Raw genomic sequence first — 18954 nt, 5'->3', positions numbered from 1 at the left:
GCATTATAGAGAATCAACATCAGATAGTGCTATAACTTCTATCAGCTATTTATCCACTTCATTTATATGGTGGTGGTAAATCCAAGGCTATTGCACAAACTCTCAGGTTACCAAAAAATAATCAGAACCTGCTTTGTCAGTTCAAAGCTGAAGTAGCTGATGTCCTGTGCAAGATGAAAAAGGATGTAAATGGAAGAAAGAGGGAAGACCTTAAAGGGTAGATACTGAATACGCAAAGAAGTAGAAAATATAGCATGCATCAAAGCCAGTTCCCCAAAAGGTTCATGAGAACAATGTTGGACATTGGCCATTTGTGTTTGTGAAGAGAGGTATATGCAAGGTGTCAAACGGCAGAGGAAGTCCATCAATTATTCACCAGACTTGTAATATTAATTTGTGCATAGAGAAGAAAAGGAACTGTTTTCTGGATTTTTTTTATAAAGAATAAAAATTATGAAGATAAAAAGTTTCAAATCCTTAAAAATTTCATATCAGAAAAGTATAGTGTCATTATTCACAATCCAGAATACAAATTATCTGTATCCTTAAATGCCTAAGTAGTAAACACACAACACTACAAAATATGTAAAAATGACTAAATGTACAGGGTGTTTCAAAATGAACATACCAGTTTTAAGGCATTGTAGCATTTATTACATTCAACTTAAAATTGTAAATACACCAAATGAAAGAGCAACTCAAACAGTTTTGTTTGTGTACCTGTGCACAGTGGGAAGAGTAAGGAATGACAAACAGTGACTGAAAAATGTGTTGACCGAGTGAGAGTCTTTCACGCTTAGCCCCCAAGAAATATCCCTGTGGAAAGTTTATGGGCCTTTCTTTTTCAGTGAATCAGCTGCTACTGATGTTTCTTATCTTGGTGTGCTACAACTATGGCCCATGCCTCAATGGGAAGAAGCTGAAAAACACTCATTTATTTGGGAACAAGAAGGTGTGCTGCCTCACTGGCATACCTAAGTACATGACTCGTTAAACAACGTTGTATTCAGCCAGTGGATTGAGCACAAGGGTCCAGTTGACACATGCATTTTATGCATGACCTCCATGTTCACACGTGATGTGACGTGATCATGTGTATGTGCCTCGGATACCAGCTGATCTATCCGACTTTCGAAACAGTGTTGTTGCATTGATCAACGTTTCGGTATAACTCGCATATTGACTTGATGTGTGATCGGTGTTCACACTGAATAATTGTAAGAAAAACTGTTTCCGTTTCTCTTTCTCACACACACACACACACACACACACACACACACACACACAGTATAACCCCACTTCTATGGTTTCGGTACTGTCAAATTTCCTATGCCCCAAATGTTAATTCATACCTTATTTTGTGTTGCCTTGTTTATAATTTTCCCGAAATTTATGTCCCAAATGTTAATTCATACCTTATTTTGTGTTGCCTTGTTTATAATTTTCCCGAAATTTATGCTTTATGAAAAAATGTTCATGGAGAAAAATTGACGTAAAGTGGCGCTGGCATGGCGTTGGCCATCAAGTAGTGTTTACAAATATTACATGGTCAAATTTCTCAAATCAGCGTGCTCCACTCAGCAGATCTGAAGCGGTAAATTTGTAAAAATCCGAACAGTTCTTGCCGCGTCTTCTGCTTCTGTGAAGCTCATCTCGGCATGGTGGCTGATGGTAGTAACTAGGAACTTTTGAATAGAGAGATAATGACCAATCGCAACCCTTTCCAAACTGTCTGTATTGTGCATGCAGAGCTTTGTGATTGTTTTGATCGTCATTTGACCACTTGTAGTGCTAGTTGAATGTTCACTGGCTTTGAATTGTTTTTTCATGCTTAGCCAGACTCATTTTGAGAATTTCTCATTACCAGTGGCAATATTTACATATGTATTTTTTTGTGATGTTTCACAGACAAAAAGTGAGAGTGGTAGTTGCATATGTGCAGTTTTCTAAATAATTGAGGAGCCTTAGTACCTGATAACCTCAAAAAGAATACTGCAGTACAAGAGACAAAAACAACACAGATGCAAACACTACACAAAATACTTTCTTAAATATTTGCAGTTAACAAGAAAAGTGTCTTGAAATATGCTGTGGTAAACATGAAAAAATACATAATTGATGCAGTATTTCATTATTTAAATAATGAATTACAGCTGCAGTCTTTCCGAAAATGTCGATTATGATGTATAAAATTGAGTCAAATGTTTCTACTTTCCATACGGTTACCAGTTCTGGTTACACCAACTGTTTTTATTAGATAATAAACAGGTCTCCGACAAATATTTTGATGCCTGTTATGTACAAATATCATACATAAAGTGCGAAAATGCAAAGGGGGATCCTATGTGTATCTTTTATCACTTAAAATGTTTTGGATTTCACTGTATAGTATTTAGAATTCTTTATCTTTACTGCTTCATAATTCTGTTCATAGAAGTTTAACTTTGATCAGTTACTGTTCCAGGTTATCAATTCTCATTCTTGAAGTTGCATAGATCAGTGTACTTCATCCCTTTTCTGAATAGTTCTAAAATCTTTTATAGGTCACACAGATGATCTGTAAAAATCACAGTATCATTAGAAATCTTATTTGATCTACATTATATTAGATATATTTGTTCTGTAGACCCATAGCAAAGAGACCATATAGGTTGTAAAACATACCGTAAAATAGTAATGTGCCATACATACTTAAAAAAGAGATCAGCTATTATTCCTTCAAGATATTGTAAGGTAAATGATCCTCATAGTTCTTAATTACTGTAAAGAAGGCAAGTCAAGTGACCGACAGGCACAATTAAGACACTTAAAAAAAGCTTTCGGCCACAGTCTTCATCAGTAAAAACACACACACACACACACACACACACACACACACACACACGTTACGTGCATGAAGAGAGAGAGAGAGAGAGAGAGAGAGAGAGTGTGTGTGTGTGTGTGTGTGTGTGTGTGTGTGTGTGTGTGTGTGTGTGTACTGATGAAGGCTGTGGCTGTAAGCTTTATGTAAGTTTGTTTTAATTGTGCCAGTCTGCAACTTTACATGTGTTCTTTACCATAAGTAACAATCTGTCTTTACCACAATGTTGATGCTCCTACCTGAAGATTCCATTGTTTGATCATCATTTTTGTGGCCTGAGTAAAAAATAAATCTGGAAAACCTTTTCACTTAAGAGATGCAAGTGATTCTTCTTAGGCTAATATAGGCACACGCTAGACAGAAAATCTGTTTAAAACATAGATTTACATTAATCACATTACTCCACTGAAGATGTGCAGAAGGCAGATTATGCAGAACACAGTATTTGGTACTTTTAAGAATATATATGCTTCAATCACAGCAGTTATCCCAATCATCACTGAGCAGTCTCCTTAATGCATGTTTTACAGTTGGTGCAAATAAATCTGAATTCTTTGTGCCTCTCCATGTTAACTTTTTTAATTTTTCCATTACAATTTGGACTGTAGTTAAGATGTTTTGTTTTAGATTTTATGTAACTTGCAATGCTTTTGAGAGATCCTCTGTACCATAATTCACTTGGTCATTGAAGACTCAATATGTATAGTGTAATAATGTAATATTCACGTCTCATTTTGACTTGTATCATGTAATGTATTTTAACCTATTACCAATTGGTGGAAAGTCTTGTTTGAACCCTACTGGTTCTGTTGGGTTGTTCAATTCTGGATTATTTTATGAATGTCAATGTAAAACCATGATTTCATAGTGATGCACTATGTAGGATATTTTTGTCTGATTTGTGTTGGTATCCAGGATGGGAACAACAAAGAGGATGGGCAACTGCTCGCCTATTAAGGAACAACTGTTAAGAAACTACACATGGAGATGAAAATAATGCACTATCTGTAGTGGTTGTATGCTTTTAGTGGCTGTTGTATATACATCTCACACAACAGTTGTGCAAATGCACATGCTTAATATGTATTAAACATACATTCTGTGTTGCTGTTGTTGCATTTTGAATGTCTTGTGATACACTTTTGTTTTATGCAGACGGAATGTCAGGATAAAGATGACGACGATACAAATATAGCAGATGACGAGCCAGATGCAGAACAAGATGAACTGCTGCTGGAGTGTGCTGGTGATGTTTTGCCAGCATTAGCAAAAGCTATGGATCAGGAAACATTTGCACAATATTATGGTATGCTGATGCCACTTTTCCTGAAAAACACAGTAAGTTCAGTTTATGAGACTCGGATAAAAAATTTGCTTTATTGAGTTATGGTAATCATATTTTAAGTGACCAATAATTACTCCTGTATCCTAATTCTGAAAAGTGCTTAATTTTGAAGGGATAGTGTTTTATATTGAGTGCTGCATTTAGTATGTAACTTACAAACTGATGAGTCAAAACATTGACTACCAGCTTAAGTTTGTCTGTCTGTCTTTGGAATGAAATATATCACTGATCCTGCATTTTGAGAATCTTACAGTTTGTTGGCAGGTTTTTGGAGGTAAGTGGCATTAAATGCCTATGCACAGGTCATGTAATTCACATAAATAACAGGCCACTGATTTGCATGTGCGGCAGTGGCGACCCAGGTGGGTTCCATAGGATGTACACTAGCCGAATTTGGCTGCTGAGACAACCTGAGTTCACTGTATTTCTTCTCAATCCACTGTAGCGTGGTTCTGGCTCCGGGACATAGACCGTTATATTACTGAAAGAGGACATTGCTGTCAAGGAAGACATCAAGCATGAAGGCATGCAGGTGGTTCACAGCTGTCAACATGTCTTCGATTACTACCACAAGCCCCATGCAAGTGCAGGAGAATCTCTCTCATAGCATAATACTCCTCCCACCAGCCTGCATCTGTAGGGCGCTGCATGTTTCAAGCTGCTGTTCAACTTGATACAGCATTTGTGGAGACGACCAGTGACCTAGTGTCACAAAAACATGATTCACCCAAAGATCCACCATATTTCCAATGATAGATGGTCAAATCCCCATGGTCGTGCACCCATACAATAGTAATTACCAAAGTCATTGGGTCAACATGTGAAAATGTAGGGGTGGTCTGTTGTGGAGCTCCATGTTCAGTGATGTACGATGAACAGTATACTATGAAACAGTTATGCTCTTTTGGCAGACACAGCACAGATCACTATCTATCGTACTTTGCAGAGCAGACAAGCCTCCGAACCCCATGGTCATGGACATCCAGCCATTTAATGCCTACTGGTAGTTTCACTGTCATACCTCTTTCCATAGATGCTCACAACAGTAGCACGTGAACATTCGACCAGCTTCACTGTTTCCAAGATACTCACTCACAAGCTCTGCTTAATAATAATCTGTCCTGTGTCAGTCACTTACCTCAATGTACCTCCCCAATTGCAGCCCATATCTTAGTTAGGGTGATCTGCCATCCATGCCTGTTCTGCTTACGTATTTTTGTTACTGCGTCGTGTGCCTGCAGTGGACATAATGTTTTGGCTTGTCAGTGAATGCTAATATAGGCTAGGATTGTATGTGCTAATGAATTGTAATAGTGTACTAGGTTGGTATGTAAACCCCTTAGTGTGGGGTAAGCATACTTGAGTACTTTGACTGGGCAATTTTTTTTTTTTTTTTCCAGTAATTATCATTTTCTGTTTAGTCTAATAGGCAATTGGATGCGAAAAAGTTAAGATTGACCAAAGTAGCATCTCACTTGAATACTGTACGTAGGATAATGGCTGATAGCAACTAAATACCCCCCACTAAAAATATTAAGTGGAAAATTTTCCATTAATTTGTGCTTGTCATTTATTACTAAAACACTTTTGGCTTTTGCGAGGATACTGTGCATGTCCATTGGTGGGATTGCAAGGCCTTTGCTCCTGTCAGGTTTGAAATTATTTAAATACTTGTAGAAATATGCTATAGACTCTGTCTAGTTTGTGTTCGTGTCGCATCCAAATAGCCTTTTTTGTTTGTCCACAATTTTTTTTTCATAAGATAGGATCCATCTTCTTAAAACATTCTATCTAATTTTAAGAACTAACCCAATTTGAAACTCGGCTGTTGTTTGTTCGTGCTTGAGCCACATCATAAGCAATAATTCAAAATAATTTCAAAACCTACTTGTAAAACATGCTCCATGGCTCTAATGCATTTGAACAAATTCATTTTACCACCATAAGCTTCATTGTTACTTTAGTTCAGTAAGAAGTACCATGTTTATGTTGACCTATGTAAAGCACACCACCACAAGAAAAAGTGGTAGTGTAACATTTTTCTTGATTAGTCATACCTAATGTGCCACATAAAATATTTGACCATTGCAAGTTTCGTTTCATCTTCTCGTGACGGAATGCTTGTATATTGGATTATATAAGAGGATTGAGAAATTTGGTAATTAAATATTAATTTTTTGCAAAACAAAAATTTCTGGCAGCATTTAGTCCAGTAGTATTCCAATGATACATTGTATTGGAAAATAAATTTATTCTTCGAGCTGCGTAATACTCATTTACACCATTGATAACTTTAGTCAAATGGCCTTTCTTCTCCCAAAACATTTTTAAGGCCACAGGACAATCACATGAGCCAAACTATTTCATAATATTTCTTAAACACTTTTGCAGCGACAACTCTTGATGTGAAGCATGCATGTTGTCCTACTGCAGTAGCATTTTAAGCTTGTTCATATTTTCAATCCAATTAGTTGCTTGCTCTGCTAAAGTATTGCTTTATGGCATGGTATCTTTACCAAATAGTACTTATGGAGAACATCAAAGAAGGGCAGCTTGTTTCATCTTCCAAAATGGGTGGGGGGGGGGGGGGGCTTGAGAGTCATGGATGTGAATGCGATATGTCTGCTGCAGTTCGCAGTTATTAAAGCAAAGTTTTCTTTCACAAAATGTCCATCAACTTCCTCCTCTGAATGCAAAAATATTTTGTTGATTGCCAGCTATGTGGGGAGAAATGACCACTCTAATAAAATGAGAGCTCACATGGAAAGATTTAGGTGATCAGATTACCCACATGGTATTACAGTGGAACGATTGAGAAATATTCAGTGATTCTGTGAATCCTCCACCAAGCTCTTAGATGTGAGTTGCAGAGTGGTGATGTAGATCTAGATGATGGCCATTCCAACATTTGTGACACCTTAAATCACAACAAAATGTGCAAGTTTTCTATTTACAAAATAGCTCCTCCTCCTTCAGTGCTCTAATTCACTGGGGATATCATGCATATATCACTTAATAAACACCTTCCTTCAGATACGTATTACGTAAATGATTCAGTGTCGATCAATTGAGGCCTTGTACATTAATGCATCTTCTGGGGTGGAGAGCTCATGTAGAAATCTGCCTTGAAATTGCTAGTCAGTCTGACAAGGCTTTGTACTTGTTTTATTTCTCTAATTGTAAATAAGCATTTATGTGTGATTTAGATGTATCAGCTGTAGAAATTTCAGTTTCTTGGCACAGTTCAGTCAAGTATTCTCCTTCAATAAAAATTTTCTGGGTTTGTGACCACATTGTCAATAATATAAGCTACAGACATTTCGGTCCTTAGTGCAAGTGACATCCTTTAGGCTGTTTGTGTTTACTCCTGAATGAGAAAACTTTGTTTCTTATATACCTGCAGACATGGCTGTTATCTAATTCTGATAGGCTGTTTAGGATGAAGGGGAAGGATATTAGAAGTCTTTATTTATGTTTTTATTGTTTCTCTTCGTTGGTGGAAACACGACATCTTGATTGGTGTTTGCATTACTGCTTGTGATTGGTGGAAATCACCAAATGGAAAACCAGGCGGCAGCTGTGACGTGGCGTGGTTTTCCTGCTTTCTAGTGCCATCCGAGGCGCACCTGTACTCTATGTGCCTGGGGCCACTGGGGTCTCCCATGCACCTGTATGTGTTGGTTCACGTGAGCTATCACCACGTAATGCTGTTATTGCTGGCAGCCAAGACGACTGAAGTCAGTACCCGTCTTCTCTGTCCATGTTGGCCAGTCGCTTGACTATTTCTATTACCTCTCTAATCTTCCTCCTGAAAGTAAGAGGCCGTTTTGCCAGTACACATGCTTCACTAAAATCAGTCTGTTTGCCGCACTCTTCTTGGTCTTCTACCGCCACTGACTTGATGTGCTGTCCCAGTCGGAATTTTATTGAATGTGACGATGGCCGCAGAAGCTTAATTTTATTTATTTACTTATTTACATTTTATGGCCTTCATTAGACCACTCAAGCCAACTTTATACAAAGAATTTTTCAGTTTTCTGTCAGCCCAATACTACTACTCTCAGATCTCCTCCTTCTTTCTTCATCAGAAATCACCCTTTCTATTCTCTGTTTGTTGATTCTTGTTTGCTGTCTGGTTTGTTTGTCTGTGAGTTTCCTGATTTTGTTAGTTTTGTTTCTTAGGTCTTCCAATGTAATCTGTAGCTCATAGCTTAAGTTTATAAAGTACTCTCCTGTTCATTAGCACACAGGACTACCATTTGGGATGATGGCAGTTCAAACCCCATCTAGTCATCCAGATTTAAGTTTTCTGTTGCTTTCTTAGATTGCTGTAGGCAAATTCCAGGATGGTTCCATTCAAGCTGCAGTTAACACTTACTCTCTCCCTCTTGCAAATGTATGAAAATCCCTTCTGAAAATCTTGATTTAAATTTTCCATTGTTTCTCAAAATTGTTAGAGGTAGGACAATGTACTCTAAAATAGAGCTGTAAGCAGTCTCTGTCCCCTCCCCCCTCCCTTTCCAGTTAAGCTAATGTCACATTTTGAATGATGTACACTGAAGCTCCAAAGAAACTGGTATAGTCATGCATATTCAAATATAGATAAATGTAAACAGGCAAAATATGGAGCTGCTGTTGGCAATGGCTATATAAGACAAGAAGTGTCTGGCACAGTTGTAATATCGGTTGGTTATTGCTGCTACAATGGCAGGATATCAAGATTTAAGTGAGTTTGAATATGGAATTCGTCTGTGCATGAGCAACGGGACACAGCGTCTCCAAGGTAGTGAGGAAGTGGGGATTTTCCCTTACGACCATTTCAAGAGTGTACCGTAAACATCAGGAATCTGGTAAAACATAACATCTCAGACATCGCTGCAGCCGGGAAAAAAGATACTGCAAGAACTCGAGGGATTGAAGAGAATCGTTCAACATGACAGAAGTGCAACCCTTCCAAAAATTGATGCAGGTTTCAATGCTGGGCCATCAACAAGTGTTAGCATGCGAACCATTCAGCGAAACATCATCGATATGGGCTTTGGAGTCAAAACCTCACTCGTGTACCCTTGATGACTGCATGACACAAAGCTTTATGCCTTGCCTGGGCCTTAAACACCAGCATTGGACTGTTGCCGACTGTAAACTTGTTGCCTGATTGGATGAGTCTCGTTTCAAATTCTATTGAGTGGGTGGACATGCGTGGTTATGGAGACAACCTCATGAATCCAAGGACTCTGCGTGTCAGCAGGGGACTAGGGACTATTCGAGCTGATGGAAGCTCTGTAATGGTGTGGGGTGTGTGCAATTGGAGTGAATTACTACAGTGGCTCCAGGAATACTCTTCTGAGTTTAAACACTTCCACTGGGCACCAAACACTGCAGACATGAACATTATTGTGGATGTCTGGGAAGCCTTGCAATATTCTGTTCAGAAGAGATCTCCATCCTCTTCTACTCTTACAGATTTATGGCAGCCCTGCAGGATTTGTGGTGTCAGTGCCTTCCATCACTACTTCAAACATTAGTAGAGTCCATGCCAAATCCTGTTGTGGCACTTCTGTGTGCTCAGGGGGCCCTACATGATATTAGACAAATTACCAGTTTCTTTTGCTCTTCAGTGTAGATGTTGATGGGAAGTCAAACTCCAACCTATCTTTCCCAGTGCTGCCAGCTATTTAATTTAAACATTCTGCTGCCCAATTTTAAAATACTGCGGTTAACCACTAAAAAATTTTGGTGATTGCAAATGTCTGAAAGAAAGAAAACTATGCATCACAGTAACAGCAATCGTGCGCATGTAAACTTACCAGATTCAATTCACTGTGATTCATGCAGACACTTACTATCTGGTACTAAGGTGAGCTCTCATTTCTGCAGGAGATGGTTAAAGTCTAGATTGGGGCTAGTGGCGTACTTGTGTGTTTTGTGCTGCAATGTTTCCGACACTCGCTGTGACTTGACAAGAGTGAAAGGGGCGCATCAGCTGCTGGCTCTATGCAGTCAATGAGAGTGTGGTGGGCAGACAATGTGTTCAGAAGCAAGAGAAATTGAAACATTCTGACAATGTTATCAAAGCAAACTCAGATATTTATTCAGATAAAAACAGCTGTGTTCTCAGGACTCACAGTAACCACAATGTCGGAAATCACAACATATCCGGAAGAAGTAACCAAAAATTTGTGACATCAAAGATATAAATTTTCCAGTTGTGCTATTTGGAGGGGGGGGGGGGTGGGGTGGGGGTGGTGGTGGTGGTGGTGGTATGTAGTGATACCACAGACAGCAGTGTTAGTAAGAAAAAATGTAGAAAAGAAAATGGCCCAAAAATTAATGTAAATCATTTCTCTTCATTTGTTTTGTATCTCTTTGTATTATCAAAATGTAGACAATCAATAAATGGCATTTAGAATAGGACAAGGTTAAGTTTATTGGCAGGTACTTTTTCAGTAAAAGTTTTCGATTTTGGAATATGTTAAAAATGAATTTTTCTCTAAGCCCGTTCGAAAAAAAGAGCCTCCTTTGTAATTGGGGTCATGTTAACTCTGGTAAATATGGTATTTAGTGTCAAAAAGACCCACATGCTTTAAAATACAGGACATTCCAAAGTGACAAAAACACACAATATTTTTTCAATTTTGTACCACTGCATGTGCTCCATAAGGAAAATGTTGCTTCCTAAAGTGCTGCAGTTTTACAAAGTGAATGCTAACAATTTCAGATATTTCCCACATTTACATGTCCATAAATACTATTCAAAATATTGTTTGTTTTTCCTGAATATTTATATTTGTAATTTGATTGTGCAGCATATTACCTTCATAGATTCTCATGCATCCATAATTTGAAAATTGTTAATCCTCTTGATAGTGTGGATTTTTTTATTTTATAGAGAGAATACTCAGTGCTACTCTGATATGGATGTAATATTTATTTCACAGAGGAAAAGATGTTCAGCTTCACAACGTTCATTCTCAGTTGGTACTTTGGCAGAATGCTTGCCCGAATTAGGACCATACACCAAAGAGTTCGCACCACAGCTATTACCAGTGTTCTTACAGCTTACAGAAGATGAAAGTGAGGAAGTGCGCAACAATGCAATCTTTGGAGTAGGTGTGCTGTGCCAATTTGGAAAGGAAGCTCTCTTTTCGTATCCTTTGAATTTATTTCTTTGGTTATTTTTCATTTTTAACTGTTGTGTGAAACTGAATGCAGAAGGGTAAGTATCTGAGAATCACGGGATATTTATTACAATGTACAGATGCTCCTCCTCAAAAGAAATCTGCACTTCGTTATTATTTATGTGCTCTAAAACTGTATGACAGAAAACTAAATGACTCCCTAACACCCTTCTACCTCTTAGTGGTTTTTATTTCAGACAAAGGAAAGTCCAGGTTGGAATATCAACAATTACAAAAAGGGTAGATTGCTAGTCACCGTAAAGATAACACATCGAGTTGCACATAAGACACAACAAAAAGATTGTTACACGCTAAGCTTCTGGCCAAAGATGCCTTCAGAAAAGAAAGGAAAACACTCATTCACCCAACCAGATACACCTCATCACACGACCGCTACCTCTCGATGAAGAATGCTGTGGCCAAAGCTTTGTAACATTCTTTATGTTGCGCTTGTCTGTAACTCGGTGTGTCCTTAGAGTGAGTAGCAGTCTACCATTTTCATAATTGTTGTGATTGTATTTCTTCGCATGTTTACAAAATTCTAGGATGAATAGGGTGTTGTGCCTTTTCATGAGAAATAATTCTCTTTGACAGTTACATTGCTGTACTTTGTTCTGTGATAACAATTAAAGACTTTTGTATGAGACTTGGACCATTCATTAGGTATTCAACTGAACAGGTCAAAAAGTATTGCACTCTGAAGCATTGTATTGTCTTAGAGATAAAAAAAGGCCCCTCATTGAGCTTATCAGCTGGAAAGATCAGTTTGTTTCTGTGAGTCTGAAACAAAAAAAATTTTGCACAGGCACACTGATGTAATCTTCTGTCGATTCAGCAGCCATTCATTTGAATATTTTTTGTCAAATGTTTGAATGGAGCAGAAAAAAATTCCCTAGAAATCATGCAGTGGAGTTTTAAATTGACAAGTGTGAGAGGTTTAGATGGAAAAAGGCTTAATTGCTTGGAAATAATCAGGTTAATTAAGAAAAACTTAATTTGTGGTTTGAGAGAAGTCGAAATATTTTAGGAACAGCTGCTGCTAGCAGTGCTAATGAAATTTCATTGAAGCTTCCCTGCTTTCTGTTGATTTATATACTCTATTGATGATGATGATGATGATGATGATGATGATGATGATGATGATGATGATGATGATGATAAAAATTGAAGCACCTTTGAATGGTACTCCAAATCATGTGCACCAAATGAGGTGCCAATTGACACTTCTAACTCCAACTTCTAACTTACAGTTTACAGTGTTGGAGGAATTTCCTCTTTCTTTCCTGTCTCCAAAATACTTGAAATATTCCGCATATGAGCACATTATAAGCTAAGATAATTCAACATCTTCTTCATAACATTCATCATGTATAGAGATACGCTCTATGAAAAATAGGTATTCTGGAATATCTGCCAATAAAATAAATAATAACGAAGACTTGTCAGTATGTACGTTGCTGATAATGTTTTGCAATGCAGTGGAAGTTAAAACCAAATAAAAATCCAGTCATAGCATTAAATTTAACTTCCCTTATCAGGACATTAACTGCACTAGAGGGTAACAGCACAAACCTGTCAAAGGGAGGGTGATGTGGAGTGACTTCTCGTTTAAGTTACTTAATACACAAATCAGTTTTTTCTGTTGTACTGTACAGTGGACCAAACATGAGGTGTACACAAATTGACTGTCCCAAACAGTGTGTAAAACTTAAACCAATTTTTTTCCAGCAAGATTGGTCAAATTTTAAAGACATTTGTCAATGTGCACAAAGCCTTCAGCTGTCATTATTTACCCATTTAGTTTGAAACTTTTGTTTTCTGGAAAAAATACTTCTTAAATACTTTGAATTGGTTGAATACAAGTTCACTGTTGGCAGAAGATGGGTATTGTAGATCAGTCACCAGCCTCACAATGATTTAACCTATTGTAAATATTCAACTATGTTAATAATGTGACAAGAACGGCTTGTACAATGAAAGCGACTCTGTGATGAAATATATCTAATAACAAAGTGAAACTGTTTTTTTTAGAGGACAGTGGAAGAGAGAAGCCATATTGAGTAGGTGCCACAAAAGAGGGGAAAATAGAACTTCCGTACTACTAAAACATTTACTTTCCCATGACTTTAAAATGAAGTTGCTAGCATTTAAATACTGATGGTGGGTAATTTTGAATGGAAGTTACACACCAACAGAAGGAAAATACAGGTTGCTACTTGCCGTAAATATGACAATAGTTAAGTTGCAGGCAGACACAACAAAAAGACACTTAATCATAAGCTTCCAGCCAAAACTTTCATCAGAAAAGCGTGTGCATGCGAGGTGACCCCCCCCCCCCCCCACCCCCACCCACCCCCTCCCCCACAAACACATGCGTGCACATGACCGCCATGAAATACTGAAATATGGTTAATGCAGCAGTGTTTGTGATACATTAATCATAAGAGATCTTTGTACATGTATGCTCTGTCTCTTGAAAGATGAGTGATATACAATCTAAATTTTCTTCATAGTTGTATTCTTTTTTAAAAAGTTATTGCATGTCTGTCTTGTGTCCTAATGGCTTCCTTAACAGTAAGTCACTATCAACAAATACTGATGGCTCTGTCAAATGCTGTTGGAAAAGAGAAATACCCATGCACATTAGACAATATTTGTGGTGCCTTGGCTAGGCTTATCATGACTAACATTGAAGGAGTACCAGTTCATCAGGTAACTGTTAGCTAACATAAGATTAAATTTTGGTCATTTGTTGTTGGAGTACCCTGTTCTTCATTATTGGATTGTCTGCAATGATTTTAATGTTTAAAAGTTGTGTTATATGACAGAAAAGACTGAATCATGTGCAATGATAGGTCATTTTGTAACTTGGTGCCAGATTCGTTTCAAGCAGTTTGAAAAATACTGGCTGTAAAAAAAAAATCGACTGTTTCTGACTGCTGTAGATGTATCTGGCACTGTATATCTTCTCAAGTACAAAACTGGAAAATACTTTCCCAGATTTCAGCTAACACAGCACAGTGTCTCAGTTGGTGTAAACTAAAGATAAACTGGAAAATATCTTTTCATTAGCAGCTAAACCTCTTGCAGTTCATGTTACACACAACACTTCTGGACTGTTCTTTACTGCCAACTTTAAAATACCAATGACAGTGGCATACTTAAAAACTGCATCAGTTACACAGTAATGAATGCTCAACATAGAAATTTGAACTAAAATTGTTGTTTGTGCTGTTGCCAGGTATTTCCTGTATTTGTGGAGTATTTACCCTTAAGGGAGGATTTTGATGAGAACAAGACAGTGTACGAATGCCTCCTGTACTTGTATCAGCTAGGCCACCCACAGCTGGTGGCACATCTCGGTGCCCTTTTAGCATCAAGTTTTCAAGTCCTACACAAAAAACAGGGCACCACAGGTACTTGAATTTACTGTTGCATGTAATTGTAATGCTAGATATGATTATTTCTCGACTAATATTTTGTTCTTTCCTACAGATACTTTGGATCTAGTCAAAAACTTTGTGCACCAAGTGCACAGAGATTTCCCACAAGAGTTCAATACAACATTAGCTGGTATATCTGCAGAGGTAGTATCCTCTTTGCAAATACCATAAATTAATTGGACTGATCGAAATAACGAACATTTTTGTTAGCTTTGCATTGGCGTGATGTTAAATAGAAAGACTGCTCCATGATTTTCGTGTTATTTTGTTCATAGTTTTGTTGGTGTTCCATGTTTCAGTGTTGTAAGAAAAGTTTGCAGTTTGTACTACCCATATTTTGTGGTTTATTGAAGTTATATTCTCCATAAAACTTCCTTTTGTCTGCAAATTGAGACCCAAATCCTAAGAGTTTATTATTTGAGAGTAGCAGAGAGTGTTCACTAAATGAAATTGGACCCTTCAAATTTCATATCAATCTCAGGTGATGGAAAAATAATACATTTGTATGGCAACTGTTAATACTCATTGTTTCATTATGAAGACTGAGATTTCTTGAATATGTTCACTACCATTGAAAGCAATGAAAATGGGATTTCTCACCATTTTGTGGGTTTGTTATGTGCTAAGGTTCGAAAGAAAATGTTATGTCCAAGAGCATGTAAATTATTGTTATGAGTGGCGACTGGTATAACAACTAGTCTGCATGCCAAATCTTCGCACTGTTTTCAGTGTAAACTATAAATGTTTTTGTGACAGTGAAAACTTACTGTGTATGCTACTAGATTATTTTACAGAACAGGCAGCAAAAATTAATTTTCTGAAGTACTTTCCAATCTGATAAATATATATATCTTCATTTACCACAAGAGGTGCATGTTGTGACCATAAAAGAAAGTTATATTCCATAGCTTTGATATTTTAATTATTTATTTCTTATTCATTATTAGACTTAAATGTTTATATATTTTTAACGATTTTCTATGTTATGATTTAAGATTAGTGCTTGGGATTTACACCCAAAATATAGAAAATGTTGAAAATAAAAGTATTTCTTTAAAAAAATCTTGTCATCTATTTATGAAGAGGTTTCCTGTGCTCAGGTCCCTCCTGCTGGTGGGCCTTCTGTGTACCACACACTTCTAATATCATTGCATTGGTGCTTCATATTCATTATCCTTTGCATCAATACAGTTCCTACCTCTAAAATTGTTGTAACCAAAATAAAATTGCCTCAGAAATTGGCTGCCAAAGTCCAGCCATAACATACGATGACGTTCGGAAACAATTTGTTAATGTTGAATGCAAATTTAAATGTTGGAAGTCTCTTCTGAAGGTATTTGTCTGCACTATAACCAGTGAGTGAATAGGTACTAAAATGACTTGAGGAGAAAAGAAATATTGGCAGAACTTGAAAGAAAGAAGGAATCAATCGATAGGATACATTCTAATGCATCAAGAAGTCATCAGTTTTGTAAAGGAAGTATAGGGGTAAAATTGTAGTAAGAGACTAAGGGTTTAATGTAGTAGACCAATTAAAATCAATGTGGTTCGCAATAGTCACCCAGAAATGAAGAGGTGGGTATAGGATGGAGTAGTGTGGGAGAAGCCTGAAACCAGTGTTCAGAGTGAACAACAAATATATATATATATATATATATATATATATATATATATATATATATATATATATATATATATATGGAAACATTCCACGTGGGAAAAAATATATCTAAAAACAAAGATTATGTGACTTAACAAACGAAAGCGCTGGCACGTCGATAGACACACAAACATGCACACACAATTCAAGCTTTCGCAACAAACTGTTGCCTCATCAGGAAAGAGGGAAGGAGAGGGAAAGACGAAAGGAAGTGGGTTTTAAGGGAGAGGGTAAGGAGTCATTCCAATCCCGGGAGCGGAAAGACTTACCTTAGGGGGGAAAAAAGGACAGGTATACACTCGCACACACGCACATATCCATCCACACCATATATGTGTATATATATATATATGTCTGCTTGTGTCTGTGTATGTGCGGATGGATATGTGTGTATGTGCGAGTGTATACCTGTCCTTTTTTCCCCCTAAGGTAAGTCTTTCCCTCTCCTTCCCTCTTTCCTGATGAAGCAACCGTTGGTTGCGAAAGCTAGAATTTTGTGTGTATGTTTGTGTGTCTATCAACCTGCCAGCGCTTTCGTTTGGTAAGTCACATCTTCTTTGTTTTTAGATATATTTTTCCCACATGGAATGTTTAATTCTTTTAAATGCCATTTGGCACAGCTAACAGGTGTTAAAATGTTGTCACACTTTCTGAAAGCTCTTTCCACTTCATCAGTTTTTTGTCTGGTGTGTGCATTAATCTGAAAACCCTTTCAGGTGAGTTTAATTTAGTCACCCCCCCCCCAATGTGAGAGAACTGGTCCATGTGATAAATTGGCACCTATTGTTATGATACCTCTGAAATCACTTCTGTTGAGCAGAATAACATTTGACCTATTTCTTCAGGATGAAATAACAACATTACGAGTGGGATAGATTGTTACTAATCATGTAGCAGAGATGTTGAGTTGTAAATGGGCACAATAGAGAGACTGACAGACAAGTAAGCTTTCAGTGAAAAGCCCTTCTTCCGAATTAGAAAACATCCTGCAGAGAGTACAGAATCTGTCATTACTCATCTACTTGACGTAAGTGGTGTGTTAATGGTAGAGTTAACCATTGTGTACAGGTTTGACAGGGACCATGGAGAACTCAGGGTGGTGGTCCGATCCCTCCAACCAGCAAGTTTCAGGTGTTGTCTTTCCCTGAAACAGAGCCAGTGGGACTCACTTCACCTGTTCTGAGGAAAACTGTTTTGTCTGGTGTCAAGAAGAGGCAAAAACAAAAGCGTAGGGTCTATTAATTGTCGGCAATTCAGGTGTACGGTGAATGATGGTACCCCTTAGGGAAATGGCAACAAGGGACAGAAAAGCACATTCGGTGCACTCAGTGTATGTGCCTTGAGGCATTGTTCAACATGTTAAAAGAGGATTTTCCAGGATGCAAATAACTGCCGATTGCGGCGCATATTAGAACAAATGATGATGTCTGTCTGTCTCAGCTCATTCCAGTGACTGGCAGAGAAAGTTAGGGTGACCAGCGTCTCGCACATGGAGTTTCAACGAAGCTCACAGTTTGCGGCATTGTCCCCAAAACTGATTGTGGCCCTGCAGTTCTGAGCCGAGTGCAAGGACTGAACCAGATACTGTGAAGGTTCTGTGATGAGCTAGGCTGCAACTTCCTGGACTTAGGTCGTGCGGTTGAGAACTGTAGGGTCCCCCTAAATGTCAGGTGTGCACTACATGTCAGAGGCTGCTACTCAGATACCTGACACTGTATGTATGTATGTGTGTGTGGGCTACAGCTATCATCAAGATGATGATAGCTGTAGAAAACTCATGAGTATCAATGTAAGATCAAAAGAAATGTCTCCCACAGGTGAGAGTATTAAAGCCCTAATGGTTAACTGCTGAAGCATTCACAAAAAAGTACCAGTGTTTGAAGTGCACTTGAAAAGCAGTGAAGTTCACATAATACTAGGCACAGAAAGCCGGTTGAAACCTAAAATTGGTAGCCGTGAGACTTCAGTGGAAAATTTAAGTGTATATTAAAAGAACAAGCAAATGTGAAATGGATGTGCTGTATTTTTTGTAGTAGACCAACTCAAATCCATAGTAGACAAGAAACTCAAATCCACTGACACAGAAATTGAAGCTGCATATGAGATTGTTTGGGCAAGACTCAGTATCAGAGATGGACATAGAATAGTTAGATCCTTCTATCACCCTCTAGATTCATCTCCTGATGATGTAACAAAAACTTGAGAGAGAACCTCAACTCACTTGGAATGAAGTTCCCCAATCATAATGTAATCATTGATGGAGATAAATCATCAAACAGTCAATTGGGAAATTTACAGTTTCGTTAGTGGTGGGGATGATAAAACATCCTGTGAAACTCTACTAAATGCATTCTCTGAAAAGTACCTAGAACACACAGTTTAGAACCCCACTCATCATTGAAATATATTGGATCTAATGGCAACAAATAGACCTAACCTTTTTATGGATGTCCACATAGAAACTTCCA

The 18954-nt window shown here is 37.7% G+C and overlaps 1 protein-coding gene across 1 annotated transcript in view; it reads left to right on the top strand.

The window, feature by feature from the left end:
* Positions 1–15833, top strand: part of LOC126480685 (importin-4-like) — a 110248-nt gene extending 94415 nt beyond the window's left edge. The window contains exons 15-19 of the mRNA XM_050103914.1: positions 4016–4198; positions 11144–11352; positions 13963–14095; positions 14625–14799; positions 14879–15833. Of these exons, the coding sequence (XP_049959871.1) occupies positions 4016–4198; positions 11144–11352; positions 13963–14095; positions 14625–14799; positions 14879–14997 (819 nt within the window). The 3' untranslated portion in view covers positions 14998–15833. The remainder of the gene's footprint in view (positions 1–4015; positions 4199–11143; positions 11353–13962; positions 14096–14624; positions 14800–14878) is intronic.
* The last annotated feature ends 3121 nt before the right edge of the window (positions 15834–18954 follow it).

Source organism: Schistocerca serialis, chromosome 5 (assembly GCF_023864345.2).
Source record: "Schistocerca serialis cubense isolate TAMUIC-IGC-003099 chromosome 5, iqSchSeri2.2, whole genome shotgun sequence".
Lineage (NCBI taxonomy): Eukaryota > Metazoa > Arthropoda > Insecta > Orthoptera > Acrididae > Schistocerca > Schistocerca serialis.
Note: the sequence above shows the minus strand (reverse complement) of the source record. Positions and strands in the feature narration are given on the sequence as shown.